General features: G+C 40.2%; 1 protein-coding gene across 3 annotated transcripts in view; it reads right to left on the reverse strand.

The window, feature by feature from the left end:
* The window catches only part of adamts18 (ADAM metallopeptidase with thrombospondin type 1 motif, 18), a 60,458-nt gene extending 42,290 nt beyond the window's left edge, over positions 1–18,168 (reverse strand). For 2 of the 3 annotated variants that reach the window (XM_085414035.1, XM_085413958.1), the window contains exons 1-8: positions 17,863–18,168; positions 17,493–17,574; positions 16,611–16,924; positions 5,452–5,734; positions 3,174–3,385; positions 2,283–2,366; positions 2,012–2,171; positions 531–636 (exon numbers count right to left, since the gene is read on the reverse strand). In XM_085414035.1, the coding sequence (XP_085270161.1) occupies positions 531–636; positions 2,012–2,171; positions 2,283–2,366; positions 3,174–3,385; positions 5,452–5,734; positions 16,611–16,924; positions 17,493–17,574; positions 17,863–17,964 (1,343 nt within the window). In that variant the 5' untranslated portion in view covers positions 17,965–18,168. Of the gene's footprint in view, positions 1–530; positions 637–2,011; positions 2,172–2,282; positions 2,367–3,173; positions 3,386–5,447; positions 5,735–16,610; positions 16,925–17,492; positions 17,575–17,862 lie in introns of those variants that run through there. The other variant, XM_085414126.1, reaches the window with a different exon arrangement.
* Positions 18,169–19,592: the final 1,424 nt, after the last annotated feature.

The following is a 19,592-nucleotide window of genomic DNA, read 5'->3' on the forward strand; positions in this document are numbered from 1 at the left end:
CATTCAATTTGTTGTAACAGTTTGCTTCATACATTGCAACATTTTCTCCCTTCTTTGATTCATTACCATGTCATATGTTTGACACTTATGCCGTTTTCAAATTGTCAGTGATTAATAGCTTTAGGATACTTATGTGTATGGATATTTTGACATATTATTACCCAGGTGAATACATTTAATTCATAGTTTGTTTTAAGAACATATGAGGCACACAGAAGAGTTTTACCGCAACATGACATCTACACATATCAAAAATAAACTGCCTCCAGTCCCACCGGTAACGTATAAATATAAACACAGAGCTGCACTGCCTTGGGTAGTTTCCATTATTCTCCCATAAAATGTCATGGAGTGGATGAAGTAGGGGTCTAACGTAATGCTCTTATTTCAGAGTGTGTTTGTTTAAATCAGACCACATCTGTCACTTCAACACAAACTACATCCACAGACAGCATAAAGGCAATTAGGCTGCCCCTTCCAAAATGACATTACATTCTGAGACAGTCTGCTGCTCTTTCTTCTAAACATACTTATGTCCAGACTCATGTGCAATGGTGAAAGCCAAGCCAAGTCCTGTATCCTCATTGATCGTACAACTCCTGTACTTACTGCACATGCCACTGATGGGGGCAAAACCTGCAGATACAACAAGGAGAGAAAAGTTATTTGAAAATCTGGGCTACTTGAAAATTCAAAAACAAGCAAGATAAAACCCCAAATCTGTATCATATTCTTGTTCTCTTACACTGAGCGCACAATCTGTTCTGACAGTTTGTAAAGACAACAAATATGTGCCACACATGTATCTTCACACACGTGCTTGCCTGGAAGGGGAATCTCACAGAACTGCCAAATGTAACCTCAGATGTCCTGCCCAGTTTAGTTTAAATTAGTTCTTAGACTTTGTTAGCAATCAACACAGAGGACTACTGTTAACTGTGTAGCAGATAGCACCAGCACAGTGACTAACTACCCAGATGTGAGATTTTTCTGTAACTGATAAGCTGATGAGGAATCTTTACTTGGGGTTTCTAATTTTCAGGAAGCAATTTCTTCCAATGGGCCCAAAAATATAATAACCAACGTCAATATTTAGTTGTCAAACATAGCTTGTTAGTCTCAGTTTAGAGAACATTGGTTGGATACATGCAAATTATTACAACTGTGAGCAGCTGCCTTTAAAATGGTTGCTTCAAAAATGGGGAATTTCTGTTTAATTTCCCATTAAACAGAAATTCCCTTTGGTATTGTGCCAGGAAGGGAATCAAGCTACCTGCTATGTTGACCCCTTATAATAAAGGAGAGTCCAGCGAGAACCTTGAAGATTTGGAACATAAATTTAGGACAAATATTGAGGTTGAAGGTGAGTATGCTCAACCTCTGGGTGACCAGTTGGTGGTCATAACTATTTGTAACTAATTGTAAGGAAGTTGCTGTCCTATTGTTAGTCCAGGATGACTGAGCCATTAGAATAAAAGAGACAGATTTTAAACATTAACATTAATGGTTCAGCTTTGTTTTTCATTTAGTTAAAATATTTTTGGTTAGACCCTACCTTTTTTTGTTACAGACAGCTTTGGCAGGATATTTTTAATGAGCTGTTTTTGCCTGAAGTGACAGCTCAAGTTGGTGCTTATACTTCAATCTGTTGACTTTCTTGCATATCAACCCCCTTCTCCTTCTGCATGTGTCTGCATTCATACTGTCACTAGTTTTTTATGGCACGGCTTAATACTCTAGTAAAATATAGGGTTTGCTCATAGTGACAAATGACTGCCAGTCTATCTCTTGACAACTATTTTCGCTTCACCTGTCAGCCCTGTTATAATGTTTGCACCCACAGCATCGCATCTAGGCTGTTGTTAACCAAAATGTGACAACATTTAGCAATGCAAGGGGTTCTTAGTTGTCAGTGGTCCAGACAAAGTCACACTGTTGCTTTTCACATGCGTCTTTAAAAAAAGAAAAAAAAGATCTTTGGCTTGTTAAAGTGAGCTAAGCCCTATCTCACCCAGAGTGTCACAGGGCTCGTTCTTCCAGGAACAAATGTCCAGTCCAGTGAGGAGAACAGCATGATCGTGCCGTTTACCACCTTTCCCCACAAGGCCTGACTGCCATTGACAGAAACTGTTGAGGGACTGGTCAGCGTGATGATTTATGGTCAAGCCCAACTGGAATTGTAGAGAGAACAATTGAGATTTAGAACACAGCCATGGGTATTTTAATCAGTGTCAAGTTAAAAGCAGCACAGTCAGGCAAGGAGTTAGTGTAAATCTACTTACAGGGTCCTGCTCCAGCAGCAACAAGCTAACCACCACAATGTTGATATCATTCCCAATGGTGCCATCTTTGAAAAGGCTGGAAACCTGTAGATTAGTTGAAAATACTTATTGGTAACATTTTTGCAGAAAATATAGGGATAAAAGGATTATGTATGTGTGCAACAAAGTCTCTAAAGGTGGACCTGAACCACTGATAGTGTCATTACATAGGCATGCGTTGAAACCATTCTTCTTTGGGGAGAAACATAAAATGATTGAGTGAGGATTTGTGTCCACTAAGAGTTGTAGTCAGACGTTCACATTCAGTCACCATTGGTATGAGTGTCATGGTAATTTGTGACGGCATTCCAGAAGCTTAATCTTAACTTTCATTATCCAATCTAAAACCATTTCTGATGTGTGTTTGGGATCATTCTTCTGTTGAAACACCCAACTGTCTCCAAGTTTGAACCGTCCAGGTGATGATCTGATGATCTGAAGTGAATTTAAAGAATTTGGAAGTAGTCCTCCTTCATTTATTTTGACATATCCTAGTTCACACTTAAAATTAACTTGTTTATTTTTTAAACAGAGGAAAGTGGCAAAAAGTTGCATTCAAAGTTGCAATCAAACAAATATCACAAACATAAAGGGTTAGCAACGTTTTTGCACTTTTCTCTGGAGAAACGTTGCAAATTTGAATGCTTATAAAGTTAGCTTAGCACTTGTGTCTTGCCTCGCAGGAAATACTGATCTGCTGAGATCCTGCTATGTTAGGTAAATGAACAAGAGCTTTGAGAAACACAAAATTTCGACAGATTTCCTATGTGTAATTGAACGATTGCTACCTCATATGTTCTGTCACACCTTGTCTTTCCAACACTTCCACTCCCTTGTCTTTTTCAGCCCTACCATATTCATAACGGTGAGGACGTAGGTGGTGACATTCTCCCTGCCATGTTTCTCCAGCATCTTCCTGTCTGCCACAACCAGGGTCTCCACATTCAGACCTCCCACCCTGTTGGAAATGGGTGATCTTTTTTCCCTCCCTGGACCTTCCACCTCAGGTACCGCAAACTCATCAGGCATGATAAAGCGGTCCTCAGCAGGAGGCTTGGGTGCGTCTAGGAGGGCAAAAAGGGAGAGGCAAAAAGGAAGGGAGGAGAGACACAGAAAGAGGGAGACAGCATGAAGGAGACAGACAATGATACTCAGAGATAGAAAACTTGGCAGTGAGGGTCAAATGAATCAACTCTTTGTCCTGGCTCGTGCCAGGTGTTAAAAGTGCGTGCTCTGGTGTTGAAAGGACAGGAAATTCACTCCCCATGCTGCTTCCTATCATCACTAAAAAAACAATTGTTAAAAAGCCTAAGGGTTCAGTAGCTTCAGGCTAGTGTTGCACTTTTAGCTGGACACAACAACTTGAAATGCATGCTGATAAACATATAATGCACTGAAATTGAGTGTTCTCAAATATTTAATACAGACATAAATCATCATAATATATGTACAGTAAGATCAAAAAGTCTGAATACACCAGTGAATGCAGCATAACAATTTGAATGAAAAGCTGAATCCCTGGAAAACTGAATTACAGATGTGGTATGATTTCATCTTACTTTTAGGATAACATGCACACAGGCTTTTTTTAGGCTTTGGGGTCTGAACAAAGTCATTATTCTGCTACATTATGGAGCAGAATAATGATGGGTGTACAGCAACTTTGTCACAATATACTGCCAATATACTGCCAGACTGTGTTTCATGGTGGAGTCGATACTGTAGTATCATTTCTTCTTTATTTTTATCTTTATTTCTTTTTTATCCACAAATCTCAGACTTTATTAGAAAATTAAATCTTCTATAATCATTCATTGTGAAAGCTGCAAAGTTCTAGCCCACTTCAAGTCTTTGGCCTTATTTCCCATCCTGACATGCACTTTAGAGACCCTTTTAATCATTTGAGACTACGACTACACAGCTTTTCTTAGAACAATACTTTTGCTGACTGCAGTCTTGCTTTCTTTATTTAGCGAATTCTGCAACTATTATTAGATTTAGCTTTTCTATCTCCCAGTGAACAATGTTTGATGTATTAATGTAGTCACATTTGGTCTGCCTGATTGTGTTTTAGATACAACTGATCCAGTTTCCACGCAGCATTTTAGAGTGTAATGCGCTTCCCCCTCAGAAACCTTCAGTCTAGACACAATTTGACACTGGAAAAGAACCTCCTTGCTTGGAATAATTTGACTTGTGACAATTTCACATGGATCTGGTGCCGTGTTGTCCAGTCTCACAATGTTACTTAAAAAGCATTCAGTATAGCAGGTGAATGACGGCTGCAGGTTGATTTACTTACAAGCCTTTGCTGAGCAGATCAAATTCACCTTAGTAAATGCTGCTTCAGCGGAAAGATACAACTTCAGGAATTCTGATCTTTTCTTTTTGATTACTGACTTTAAAATAGAGCAGAATCAGAAATATCAGAATCAGACTTTCTGAACCCACAGCACATACACATACGTTAAAACCTGTTATTATAAAGTGTTATAAACCTCTATGGTGATGTTTTTTGTTTCAAAATGAGGTACTATATTAGATTATTATTTAGCATTCCATGTTGGTTTCACTTGTTTTATCAGAGCCTTCTTTATCCTGCCAGAGTAAACTCTGAACAGAATCAAACATAATGTTTAATTAAAGATGATAGTAATAAAACATAATCAGTTAGTTGAGCCAATGAGTTAGTGTGTAGTAACATGAAAGCTCAGAATAAATAACAGGAGATTAAGACACAGGTTCTTTACATGACAGTTCACATCTTGTATTTAACTGTTTAGTTTCAAAACTGGACAGTATGTGGCTGGCAGAAAGAATGGATATTTCCTTCACCTTGAACTGTACATTTTAAATACAACAGCAGTAATGTTTAAGAAGTTAAGACTGTAAAAGTGTCCTATTTAACATGCAGCACATAAATATTCTGTACATATGGAAGCCACGCAGTTTAATGGTAAGATGAAACTTGTGTTATGAAAACGTTGAATAGCTGAATAGATGTAAAGAAGAATGATTGTCTACCAGATGTTACACACCATATCTCTCTATCTCTATCTCTAGATAGAGAGATAGATAGATAGATATATACATATAATAAAGGAAAGGAATTAAAGGTTCCCTTACATACATTGCTTGCGGCGTCCACAGAAGTGTTGCCTCTGCAGCTTTCCATGCTGGTTGTCATGATGCTGCTGCTGTTGATGATAATCATGAAGGTAAGGGTTGCCAGGTCTAGAAGAACTGACGTCAGAGGGGCTTCTGGATCTTCTGTGGACAATGTGCTCTGCTGAGCGCTTGTACAGTACATGCGGGTGATGACCATTGGGGGCACTGTAGTTGTGTTGTCTGGCCAGATGTTGGGGTAGAGGGGCGATCAAATACTCCTCCTGAGACACACGGATCAACCCTGACTGCAAAACACACAAAAAAGTCGATCACAATAAGTAGAAAGGGTTACAAGAAAATTCTTCTAGATAAACTATATAATAAGAGTTAAGACAAAACATATTTGACAGATTTGAACTGTATTTTACAAAGTGTACACACAAATCACCTCTACAATGGTATCTGAGTCCACACTGCCAAGCTTTGTCAAAGCCTCAGTGTAGCTAAAGCAGCTGTTTCCAGAAATCCTTTCTACTGTATCACACATATCACCTCAAGATCCACCCACCACAACCTCACTCATTCTTCGAACCCAAACTCTATCCTAACATTAGGCAGATGTGCACTCTAAGAGTTTACAGATGTTAAGGAGAGAAAAGGTCTTATTTAATTGGAAGACAGAACACCGTGAAATTACTGGTGGGGGGATTTTTAAAAACTGGGATTTGTTTTTAATTGATTTCAACAAAATCTAAACTGTGTGCGCAACTAAAATGAGATCACTCATGGTTAGAGCCTTACTTCAAAATATAATTTACTGAAAACAGACTACATTGCAGCACTTCTTGCTGACATTGTCATATCACTGCCAGCATTTGATTTCTTCCTGGGTTTGTTTTTGATATATTATTTGTCCAGTGTACTGTGTGTTTTCTCAAAAGTTTATTGTTCATTCAATTCAAGTCTAACAGGAAATATTTTTGGAACTGATTAAGATAATGGAAGTCAAGTAAGAAAGAGAATAAATCCAAGAAAAAAAGAGATCTTTTAGTGCTGGAAATGTTTATCATCTTGGCTTTTAAATGGTAAGTAAAGTGCCTTTTTCTTTACTCTCCTGACACATACTTCTCACATTTTACTTGCGACATGGCGAACTAATGATTTATTTATGTCACCTCTACTTGAAAAGAATATAAAAACACAGGCATGCTTTGAATGGCTGGAGAAAAACTAAAAATGTTAGGATGCTTGACAGGCTTTGTTTGCAGGGTTCCTCCCGAAACACATTATGAACCCAATCCAATTGTCCTGCCTGCCATAATAATGTCAACGCAGTGTTTTGGCGTGCAGTTTTAATCGAGTAGTCTTAACCGGCCTCAGAACGAGAGATCAAGCTACTGAACCTTAAACATTCCGTCTGACCACGGTATTCTACCTAATTCACTCTGCAACTCTACAAATGTACACAGAATAGCTGTGCAATCAATCAGGCGCACACTCACTGCAATACACTCGCTGACCCAGTGACCTATGGCCTTTTTGTGTGTCATCTAACTCACCATGTGTGTGTGTGTGTGTGTGTGTGTGTGTGTGCGTGTGTGTGTGTGTGTGTGTGCGTGCGTGCGTGCGTGTGTGCGTGAGACAGAGAGACAGAGAGAACTAGCGAGAGAGAGAGTGACAGTGCCCTGCTCCTGTTGAACTGACCCCATTCCGCCCAGACTAGCAGGTGGCAAAATAAACAGAGGCTGGACAAAAGGGAAGCCATGGTGAGGCTCTTGTTGTGAAAACAGTGCCTGGATATGTGGCAGACTGCCATCATCAAGCCCATCTATTCATCCATCGAACCATCCATCTCTATAACCATCCAGCTCCCAGTTGATCGCCCAACTGTCCATAAATCTTCTACGTCTTCCATCAATCTTGGTGCAACGTGAAGTTTTACAGGAAGCTAACTGTCAAATTTTATTATCTTGACTATATGTAATGTCCACATGGTCCAGTGGCTGGGAGTTTTGTTCTGCAATCTCAATAGTTTGAAGCCCAGCATATCAATACATGCCAAAACAAACCTTATGCTAGCTACTCCACGACTACTTGCTCCAGCTGTGTTGCACTGCGAACACATTGTGGAAAGAAAATTTCCCTCTGGGTCATGAATAAAATATATCAACTCAAAGAAATGAATTAAGAGAGAGAAAATGCCCTTGGCAAAAATTGACTGTGGCTTCCTAAAATAGTTTGGAATTCAAAACAGAGCTAGAGAAGGTCAAAGGAGGTGTGTCCAATCAGCACACACCGCTGTCGCCTCTCGTTTACCCATCTTTTCATCTGCCTGGCATTCAGCACATACCTGGCCTGCAAAAACATACACCTAATCAAATATTCCTCTTTAAAGATGAAACACTTATTTATTTATTATTTATCTTTTTTTCTCCTTCAATTAAATGATAACAGTTTAATCATGAGTAAAACATAATTTCACATTTTCCCCCACTGAAGCATTCAGAATGCCATAATGTTACAGATGAAAGGTCTCTTTATAATAATGTAAAGCCCTTACCTTACAATGCAAAGCAATGTAAACCAATTCATGATATAAAGTCACCATGAGATGACAAGTAACTTTGTAACCATAAGAATCCTACATTAAAATTAAAGAAACACAAAGATCTGAACTTGATTAGTGCAAAACTCACATCCCTGCTTGTGCTCTGTTTCTCTCTCTCTATAGCTGCGTCACCAAATCTGCCAGCTCTCCACTTTCTTTTCCAGCAGATAGCAGATGGAAGAGTCTGTGATGATAATGACAGGAAACGAATTCCATCTGCAACAATGGTTAAAATATGGTTCTGTGTCTGCTTGTGTTTTTATCTCAATGTATAGATTGAACTTTCTTTTGTCAGCATGTTTTGTGTTTTAGTGAATACCAAAGTATGACGTTATAGTGGACTCTTAATGTTGGACACAGCTGCCAACACCGCATACACAAAGGAGTATGTTGCAAGGCGTGAGCACTAAGTAAGCAGAGCATAAATAGGCTTTTCAAGCGCAATGACAAGGTGAGAGGTCAGAGAAGATTACTGCGTGTTTACACACTGAAGCTGAGTGTGCTTTAATATGGTGGGATCATGCTCAAAGCTCATTTGCTCACACTCAAATTCCCATTTTCCTCTGCTCAACCTGCTTTTCTGCTAGCTCTCAGGTTTTTATTGAAAAGAATGTTCGATGGTGCTTTGGACGAGTAAGGACTTTGTTTTGCTAAATTACGGATGTTTGGCTAAGTTCGTAATACTGGGGAGAGTCTACCTCCCCTGACACCCCACAAACCTCTATTGGTGTAATAATGGATATATTAAAAAGCTGGATATAACACTGAAAGTCTGTTTTGTTGCCAAAATTTTCCCAGTTGTCTTTTTCTGCCCAAAACTCTTCTGCAGCTGAAAAAGAATTTTCCCATAGACCACAATAAGAAAAGACACCTCCAACTGTAACACAGGCCATTTTTTTCTCCCTTTCTATTATGAATTTTTGATCCGCGGTGGTTTCATATTTGTAAAGCTTTGCCAACGCCTACAAAATTTTTGCTTGGTGTTCTTGACATCATCACAAAATGCAAACTTTATGAGATTAGTTGGAATCTACAAGCAGGCCAGTGTATGAGCAGTGGGCAGAATAACACTGAAGCAAAGTCTTTTTTTGGTCCATTTTCCAGGTTACCAATTTTCACTCAAATGAGCATTTCTCATCTTTTAATCCGTAAACAATTCTAGGTATATGCATCAAGCATGTTTTATTTACTTTTTCATGTAGTTGTAAGAGTGACTATTTCAAGAATGTAACCTTTGCAGCTGTCATAAGGCCAAGTTAGACTAATCAGATTAGATAAAGATAAGCTTCCTGCCTTGTATGTAACATCAATCGATTAATGTCAGATTTGAACCCTTCTGGATGTGTGAAAATGGCAACAGCTTAGTTATCTAGGATTACACATACAGTCATAAAATCAGAGCGTAATGCTTTCAAATCTTACTCGCCACCCAAAGCACTTGTGCTATAGTGTCTTATTCAGTAAAGTGATAAAGCATGAAAAACATGCTATGAAAAACTAAATCTAACCTATGATTGATCTTGCATTATTTGACCCAGTTCTTCTAGTTCTTCAGGCACAATAAAGACTAAAAGTTGCACTACCTCAGCATTTGTTGACTTGACCACTCTGACATCTTTATTGTGTTGAGGGAAACATAACATTACTCAAAATGCCAGTACCATTTGAGAAAAGCACACTACTCTTGTACTCATCTATAGATTTACAGATGAAATGATAGATAAGCTGATTCTTTTTCAGGCACAATCTTCAAAGACCACAGAAAGGCCACCTGTAAAGTTGATAGAGAAGACCTCTACTTATCTCTCTACATTAACACTTGTAAGACCTTACTAGATTAAAGGGATGAGCACTCTCTGCTAAACACCACTTTAGTTTTCACCCCACATTCACACATTTCTCATTACGTCACAGTCAGATTACAGGTTCAACAAAGTCACCTTCAGTCAGCAAAGTCGCTATTTCGTACATGAGAAAAACGTCTTCATTTCCTTGGATAAAGTCAGCACAAGCACAAGCACTGTTTCTTTAGCAGCACAACTGTCATGGTAGACGGCAACTTTAGCTTGTCTCTGTATAAACTGCAGCCTCTTTTAAAGTTCCCTACCATGATATTATAAGGCAAATGAGTAAGTGCTTACATGCTGTTTAAGACTTGGGACGAGCGGTGAGAAGCCCCAAGCCGGTGATTACTGAGCTCTAAAGCACATCTGCACTCCAGCTCAGCAAAGAATCACGTGAACACAGTGTGTGTGGCGAAGAGGGGAAAAAAAAATCACACAAGAGCAAAGGAGAGCCCTCAGGCATCTAACTAATTCAATAGAATCACAATCTGAGTAATTATAGTCTGCTTATGTGAATTATGTGTGTTTAAAATGGGGTAAGAAATGGGTAAAGAAGACATGTTAATTTCGGAACTGGGATCAAAAGAAGAAAAGAGCCAAGCAGCAATGACAGGGCGGAACATTGGTTGAATTTCTCTATGTTTACTTTCAAATGACTGTATTTCCCAGCACAGTGGAGTTTTCTTATTTAAAAAAATTACTATCACTGAATTGGACCTGGACTATTTACAAACACTCTTATTAGTGATAGCATATATGGATAACTCTCTTCATGTACAGCTCATTAGAATCACAATGTGTCAATAGCCTGAGGTCACGCAGCCCTTGTTTACCCACACTAATTGCCTTTGAACAACCTACTGACACCCTCTGAGCATGTCTATGGAACAGAGAAGAGGTGGGCACACACAGAGTGAGAAACTGATGGTGTTGGTTGAGTCTTTTGTCGGTTGGAGCCCTTGGGCATGGGCTCGCTCAATTATCCCATGTAGACACAGCAGGGAACAGGAGGGCTACTCCCACACCAGTCCATAAAAATGGAAATGTCCTCTTTCAACGTGCCATTGCTCTCTATAAGTGGGTTACAGTGCAGCTTTAGCACTTTTACTAACTAATATAGCACTACTGTGTTGCAAATGAGGCAGGAGTGTAATTCAAATCGATTCAAAGACTCTGTATAAGTCCCAACAGCAACAGCATTTACAAATCACTTTTAGCATAGCGCAAGTTTGAACTGCATGCAGTTGTACGACCAGACAGGCATGCAAAAGATTACAACATGCTGACATCCAAACTCACAGGTATTACAAATATCACACCTATATCATAGCTCTCTCCATTAAAGGTGTATGTCATGAGTCTTAATGAAGTTTTGAGGAACATAAATGCAAAAGTGAGTCATGTTACTTTAACTGGTTTATCTGTGATGATATCTGAAAAGGGTTTTATTTACTGCTCATTACTCTATTAACGAGGCAGTTCTAAGTTTTCTGCAGATCTGGACTGTTTTACAGCAGCACCAGTCAATGTGCTGCAGTGGTGACAACAGTAGGTCAGATTTGATGTATGGCCTCTGTTTGTAGAAGTTGCAGCATCCACTTGAGCACTTCAACAGTGGCCATTAGTCTTGTGTGAGAAAGACCTTGCACAGCATAGAAAGGACGTACAAGCGCACACACACACCATCCCACACCCATGCTGAGAGCCTGACCCCCCTCTCCTGCTGGCATCTAACAGCGGGCACTACATCACTGTCAGCATCCAGACCACCAGGGAAAAAGCTCCGGGCCACTCTACTCGTGTAGCGCCAAGATCTGAGCTCCTCTGTGGCCCAGCCCAGTCGCTGAATTATGGCCAAGCCAGGGAAGTATGTTGTAGTGGGAAGATGTTCCAATTTGCTGGGCTTTACAGATAATGGACAGGTACAAATAGCCCAAAAGTTGTCCGGAAATCGGTCATTCAAGTGTCACTTTAACTCTCCAAAAGCCTAAGGGATTGGCAGCACACATCATATATTGTCTACATTCCAACCCTGTGGATGAGTAATCATATGCTGTCTCAGCCCCATTAGGAGTCTAACAGGATTACAATATGTTGAATATTCAGCGCAAGCAAGCACTTCAATGTCCTGTTTGGCTAAATAGTGTCATTTTCAGGTTTATTTTCCCACACAACATCTTTGGGTAGGACTAATTTTTAAATCATCACTATTCAATAAAAAAAACAACCAACTCTTGACTGGAATTTGATGTCAGTAAAAATTTAGCAAGAGACGATGTCACATTTTCACAAAAAGAAATGAAGCTCAACCTCTCATATATTCACAGTGTGAAGTGTTCAACAACAACAAAGTACATCCAGCATCAATAACAACGCCTGGGAAAAGAGCAAGCATCTTCTTCACGCCACAGGGAGTCCCACGCCTGGTGGAGTTGAACAGAGGGTGTAAGTTCAGCTCTCCTCTTACAACAGTCACCGGTGCTTGCCACAAGCCTCAGAGCTGTGTCAACGATGGCTATCAAACACTGAGTTTGACCTTCCTGAAAGGATGAAAGTGAATGGAGGAAAGACAGAGGAGGTGTGTATTGACACTTTGTTTAATGTTTTTACTCTCACACTTGATTGTTCAAACACATCTTTAAGCTATAAATTGTGGTACCTGGGGGGTTGCTGGATCATTACGACCCTAATAAAGATCCAAGAGGTCTCATTCATGAGGTTAACAGACATGTTATGAGGAAATTACGGCTCAGTAGTGTGTGGACAGTCCATTGACAGCTGTGGGCAGCTCTGGACTGCCTCTCCACCTACAAAGTATCAGCTGTCAAAAGGGGTCAGTGTCAAAAATATGTAGTACTACTTGTCTGTGGTCTACTTATGGTTGTGCTGTTGTTTGTCCATCAACCAGCCGCAAAGAAGAGCAAAGTTATAACTTACAAAGTGTTTGCAGGACTGCTTGGGAGCATGTTTGTATTGGCTGAAAACCTTTGTCCATAGGGTCCATAGGCAATACTCCACAAATGGATACAACCACAGTAGCATAAATTGACTGACCAAGAATGTTCTTCAAGTCAGTGTGCAATGTGGTTTCACCCAAGTACTTGACCATTCAGAAATTCAACAGTGCATCGGTTATAGAGACAAAATGTCTTGGTTCCATGACAAAAATCCAAAGGTGCTTTTCCCATGAGACTTCAGGTTATTGCAGAAAATATACTCTGTGGGAAATGAAGGTATATGATATTTTCACGACTACCTACTTGTTAGCAAAAGGCTTCCCTGGGACACATATTAGCTTAGCCTGGGACACAGGCCTCATTTAAAGTATATCACTTTAAATAGTGGGGTACATGTCTGATGGTCTTTATTTTAAAAACTGACAAAAAACGGACAGACGTAGCTCTAAATGGTCCTATAATGGCCATCTACACTTTACCTCTTCTGCTTTAACTATCAAGTAGAAACAATAGGTCATTGGGTAGCATGTTTGCTGCATCAACTTATGAACTATAGAAATCCTAGAGAAGAAAAAATGGATTAGTTTATCTGGACCTAAGCCAATGAAGACCAGAGAGCTCAGGCTGACTCTGACCTGGCCTGTTGGGTCTTGGGAAAGGTTGTAGTAAAGGTCATGGTCAGCTATACCACTATCTGATATAACCAGCCTAATGGGGGGTGTATTTGACGCTCAAACATTTAAGTTCTGAACACTGCCAAGTCACAAACAATGCTATTTAGAGCAGTCACACTGCTCAAGTCGAAAATGTTTACAAATGTACCACAATATACTTCACAAGGTACTGCAAATTTACTACAAGGCAATGCATCTTAAACCACTTCAAACCACTTTAACTGTGGTTTAAAATGCATCATGTGTTAATGTTGTATTTCTAAGGGTTGGCAGAGAATAGTACAGGCCGGACAGAATTCAGATCTGCTGTGCTTACCCAGTAAGGAGTTTCCTATCCTGGGAAGGTGCTAGAAAGACAAAGGGGAGCTATAAATCATTTGTTTTCTGGACTCACACAGGTGGTGAGCAGCACTGAACTTGAACATTGTAAAGACCTGTTAAGAGTTCAGGTTAAGTCCCACCAACCCCCACATACACCAATGAATAGAAAATTTAGGTCAAGCAGCACAGTGACCTCAGACGAGAAACCTTCAAAAGAAGAAAGAGAGAAGACCCCTCCCCAACCCCCAACACCATCCACTTCTCTTACAAATCAGAGAGCATTACATCTAAAGAGGCATCCTTTCATCTCTCATGCAAAAGTGAGGCAGACAACTTTGGTTCATTCAAGAACAGAAGGTGCTTTTACAGGTCATGGAGAAAGTGATTAAACCCAACAAATAACACCATGTTCAATTAATAAGGATTTACAGTAGAAAATCCCACTATGCAAGTCATTCATCCAGCTATCCCACTCTGCTCTTAATACCACCCTGGTCTTCATTTTAACAGTTGAATCCCACTCCCATCTGTTTAAAAAAGAAAATGTCCCAGCCCTTATTTGGCCCGGGGTCTGGTGCTGAAACCTCTGCTTTTATTAAAACGCAAGGTCCACAGCTCTGTTTCAGACACTGTCTTTTCCCTTTTCTTCCATTTCCTTGTTTCTGTTGAAAGGAGACAATGAAACAAAGCACGAGAAAACGTTTTTCTTCCTATCTCCACCTCACTTCTTCTCACCTCATTTCTTCTCCAAAGCCCTTTGACATAAACAGAGCCCATCTCTCCAACTCTCTATAAAGAGACTATCCAGCCTCCCTGGGAGCTTGAACCACAGACAATAAATTCACATTACTCTTGCACAACACTTTCTCTCGTGTGCTGCCTCCCAACCTGACCCAGCTCACTTTTCATTCATTACTTTACCCTCTTTTCCATTTTCTCTCTTGTATCCTTGTCTTCCTCTTTTTTTCTTCCTTTCTTCCTTCAACCAATGTCTTTAATCCCACCTTAATCTTTTACTCAAGCCCATCAGTGCAGTCAGCACACTTGAATGACTCTTTCCTCATTTATACCTAATCCAAATTTTCTAAGCAGAGGGCTAGATGAAAAGAAGGGGTTAAATGTCTTTATTGTCCTAAAGCTCGTAGCAATTTAACACAGACAGACTGATTTTTACAAAGAGACAGAGTAAATGGTTGGTACCAGAGTATCTTTTCAGTGTACTTGTCATTGTGTCTTACTTAATTATTTTATTTTGGAGAAAACTCTGTTTATCTGCTAGAAATATAACGATAACAAAACATCCATCAGTGGCCCAGTGGTCGGACTTGAAGAGGAAAACAAAAACTTGCAAATGTTCAAGAAGAGTAAAAAATAGATCAAAGTGTTTGTACCAACTCATTCAAATGCAATCACAACCCAATCACACTGTGTCCTCGCAGCTCTTTTAAGCGAACGGGTCAGTGGTGTTTTATTGTTAGTGGGAGCTAGCCTAATGAAAGGGACAATGCAAAGATTAGCAGTGCCAGCCAGGCGGCTCAAACTTCACCCTGGCTTTAATTGCTGTGAACAAGAGGAGATGTAGAGGGAGGGCAAACAGAGGACAAAAGAGGAGGGCAAGCGCAGGAGGAGTAGGTAAGACGAGGTATGGAGCTTAGATGATAAATGTAAGTATGGCATTTATGGGGGTATAATATGTCCATCTGGTCCATGCTGGTATGGTATGTGTCAAACACTGAATGTGATCTTTTAAACATCTAATAAACCAAAGAAAATAGTGAAGCTTATAGATGACCAAAAGGCACAAAAGACACACACTGCATGCCACTAGTGGATGTATGCATATGCACATGGACAGATTTCATTGTTTTGACTTGGTGGTAATTAATGCTTTATGAAAAGATTTACATTGTTGCATCCAGCTGTGTTTGTGGAGTCCCTCCCTTGAGTTTATTACAGAGCTGTGGCATCACACAGCAGCAGGATCCATATGAGCATCTCCAAAGCAAATTTTTCCAGAGTGCTAAAGTAACTAGGCTATCTGAGCTATCCCTGTCCTGAATCTTCTTTAGTAAAACTCACAAGGACCGTGTTGATATTATCTTGTAATCTGTAATGCCTTTTCCTAAATGTTGACCTATACCATTACTTACAAGGTACACCACTGGGCGAGTGGTTGAAGAAAACTGCCCTGAGCAATGGCCAAAATTACACTGTAACACAGTGGTCAAGGAAAAAGTGATGACATCCCTGACTAAATTATGGCCTTTTCACTGTACTGTCCTGTAGCAGTGTAACTTTTCTCTCTTCTTCTGCTCTTTTCCTTTTATTCTTTCTCTTATGTCCTCTCCTCCCTGTGTTCAAAGCAGTTCCAGACAAAGCACCGAAACTGATGCATACACTCATGGGTAATGATGTCATGTTACAGTTCACCCATGATATGACCAAAGTCTGACAATGGTGCATCAAAACAGCTGGAATGCTAGAGGACACGAAGCATTCAAGGACAAATAAAGGCATGGAACTTGAGGTAGGGGTGGAGTGCAAAATCTGCTGTGTGACAGCCTTTTAGCTCCACAAACTTATCAGAAACTGAAAAAAAAATTCCCATTAGGGTTGTGAAATCATCTAAATTGACTTAGAAGTGTTTTGTCAGCCTTTCTTGAACTAAGTAGAAGCATGTAATCAGTTTAAGAATAAAACCATATAATTGAGGTAAAACATAAAATGACTCAGTTTTTCATGTAACAAAAGTTCAGCCAGAGGTTACTGACACTTACCAGTCCAGAACATGTCGATATGGCTGCAGAGGAGGCCGACTGGTTACGGATAAATCCCTGATAAAGGCAGTTGTGAACCTTTGCATCATCCATTGCTGTGGTGATGCCATTTGAGCTGATCATCTGCACAGTGAACCCAGGGCCAACCACAGAAGATGGATGCAGGTGAAGGTGCATGTCATGCCCAAAGGCAGAGAGGCGATAGTGCAGAGAAGGAGGCAAGGACCTTTTGCCGCGATGGCTTCGCCTGGTCACATCATGGGTCAGGTACGCTCCCTGAGAGTCCACTTCCACAGGGGTTACAAATACGTAGTCTGATGATAAGGGATGATAAGGGATAGAAAGACTACATCAAAAAATTCTGATGTCAAATACTTTAGCACAAAGACATCATGTTTTAACTACAATTTTCAGTATAATTTAGAATATGCATAATTTGACCAAGTGGGAGTGCTGTCTTCTTCCTTGCTTATATGTGCCAGTGGAGTCACCAAGGTGTCATTTTCATTCAAACATCTATCTCTCTTTCATCATTGTTATTTTCAGCATCCAAACCTTTCTATAGTATACCTCTGGAAAAAGTGCTGGGAGTAAACAAAAGTATGTAAATCACATTCGGGAAAGCGGAGGACAGAAAAGGGAGTCTTTGAATAAGTACTGCACTCACTGGTTCATGTAAACAAGCATTTCTATCATTTCCATCCACATAAGCAGTAGTCATGTCACACTGTGTAACAAGTAATATTCTTCACTGTTTAACACTCTGGTCTAGTAACTGATTCAATGTTGGCATTTATCTCACTTTATTCACTTTCTCCCTATAAACATGGAATACAGCCAGCTGGAAGAAACATCCTCAGATGTGAAAAGACAAGCACTCACCATGATTTAATCCGTGGCTGTTGCTGGAAGAATAGCTGGCTGAAACGGTGTGGGAGGCCTGTGAGCAGTAAATGTGCAGCGTCTGAAAGAAAAAAATCATAAATGGACAGGTAGCAACAGGTTACAAGCAGCAGAAAACTGGGAGCCAAAAGGGGATATCGAGTTCCTCTACTGAAATATGAGTTGCACTTGAGATTAATTTGGGATCACTTTTCACCGCAATGAATGTGATTAGACAAGTTTGTCGCTGATTTAGTCTTGCTGATAAGAGACAACTGCTTGTTTGGTTTTTTTTCTCGCAAACTACACGTGCATGTGCTGAATTTAAAAGTGCACACGTATATATTTTTCGTATGTAAGTGCAACATGCCTTGAAAATACTCCAGGACAAGAGGGTGGAGAGTAGCTTGACTGAGGTGCAGCCGACCAGCGGGATTGGTAAAGTCCATAACAGAAGAAAAAGGCAATCCATGGTGATGGCATGCAAGCTCACACCTCCTCCGTTACCTCCTAAATGAGCGCAAAAGTAGTAACCTGTGGTAGCGCATAGTGCAGTTGGCACGCATTGTTTAGTGGTTCTGTCCGCCTGCTTTGCTCGCTCAGGTGAAGTCGGAAAGTTGCAGAAGCCGGTGGTGCGCGCAGACGCGGTGCGCACACACGAGAGTGTGTATGTGTAAGCGTGTGAGCGTGTGTGGCGAGAAGCGGCGGCCAGCGGTGTCGGGGATCACCGGGAGGAGCGCTGACTGAGCATTCAGCTCGGCTCTGAGAGAGTGGGCCTGCGGGATGGAGCACAAGTCAGCGGCCGACAGCCAATCAGCGCGCGGCATCATTTACCACGCGTAGATAAAAGAAGAAAAAGAGATTCTCCTCTTGACAGCGGCTGGGCTGCTGGTGCCTTCAGAGGCCGCCGGGAAATTTAAGCTTTAAAAGTTGTGTGAGCCGATATTTAATCAAAAGTTGGCAACATCAAAGATCTGAGCGGCATTTCGAAAGGCAGATTTTCTTTGTAAGTACGAACTTTAAACTTACAATAACGCAGATTTATTTTCAAATACACCAACAAAGATGAAGCCAGATCCCACTGACATTTTTGTTTGACCACGGAGAAAAAGAGAGACAGCGATAACTGAAGTAGTTTTACTTAAGAAAACATAAATTTAAAAGAAAATCACAATAAAGGGAGTGCAGAAAGAAAAGTGTGGAAGTTAGGAATTTACGGCAGAATCCAAGGCAATCAGAGAAAACCTCCTTATTGTGGCTGTACATAAACAACTGGCAACAAATATGAAAGATTCCCTGAATGCAGCTAAAGGCTCAAGGTTTCATTATTCTGCTTTGACATGAGAACTGCCCGGGGTCCCCGAAGTCTGTCAGACCATATTAGGTTCCATTTCATCTGCAAATGTGAAACTGTCAGCAAAGTGTTTCATCTTGTGGTTGCAAATGACATTGTGCTTTCATCACATTATACTAACATTCCAACAAAAATAGTACTAAGCGTCAATAAAGCCTGTGCCAAAACAAGAAATGGCCGAGTTAAGACAAATGCACAAGATATAAAATAAATACAGAGCTTGGATTAAGAAAAGCAAGCATTAAAGAGGTTTTAAGAGCAAACTGGCTGAAAAGCAGTTTGTGCCAAATTGCCACACAAATTAGCACAAATTGATTCAAAACCGTGGACTCGTGAACCAAAATAATTCTGGCAGTATTTGAGGAAAATCGTGCTTTACTGATTTCCCCCTATTTGCGGCAGTGTTAATGACTATCCAATTACAGTAAATAAGGCAAAGTGGTTGCTAACTCTTTTGACATTTAAAGAGGAGGTTGTCACTTGCCTGCATCAATTTGCAGCAATTAATACAATGCATTAGTTATTGTGAATAGATGACAAACACCTTGATATTTTGCTGCACCAACAGAAACATAACTGAAGTATATTGTCAGATCTCTGCACAGATATCAACATCACAAAGCATATTAACACTTTGTACCACCTTGTGTGGATTGAATTATGAATCGCATTGTCTTAATAAAAGTACTAAATAACTGTGTGGGCTATTTAATCTTATGTTGCAAGTATGTAGGAAGTAACTACCA

This window comes from Rhamphochromis longiceps, linkage group LG1, assembly GCF_057381845.1.
Source record: "Rhamphochromis longiceps isolate RC_006_pf linkage group LG1, R_longiceps_female_GT1.1, whole genome shotgun sequence".
Taxonomy (NCBI): domain Eukaryota; kingdom Metazoa; phylum Chordata; class Actinopteri; order Cichliformes; family Cichlidae; genus Rhamphochromis; species Rhamphochromis longiceps.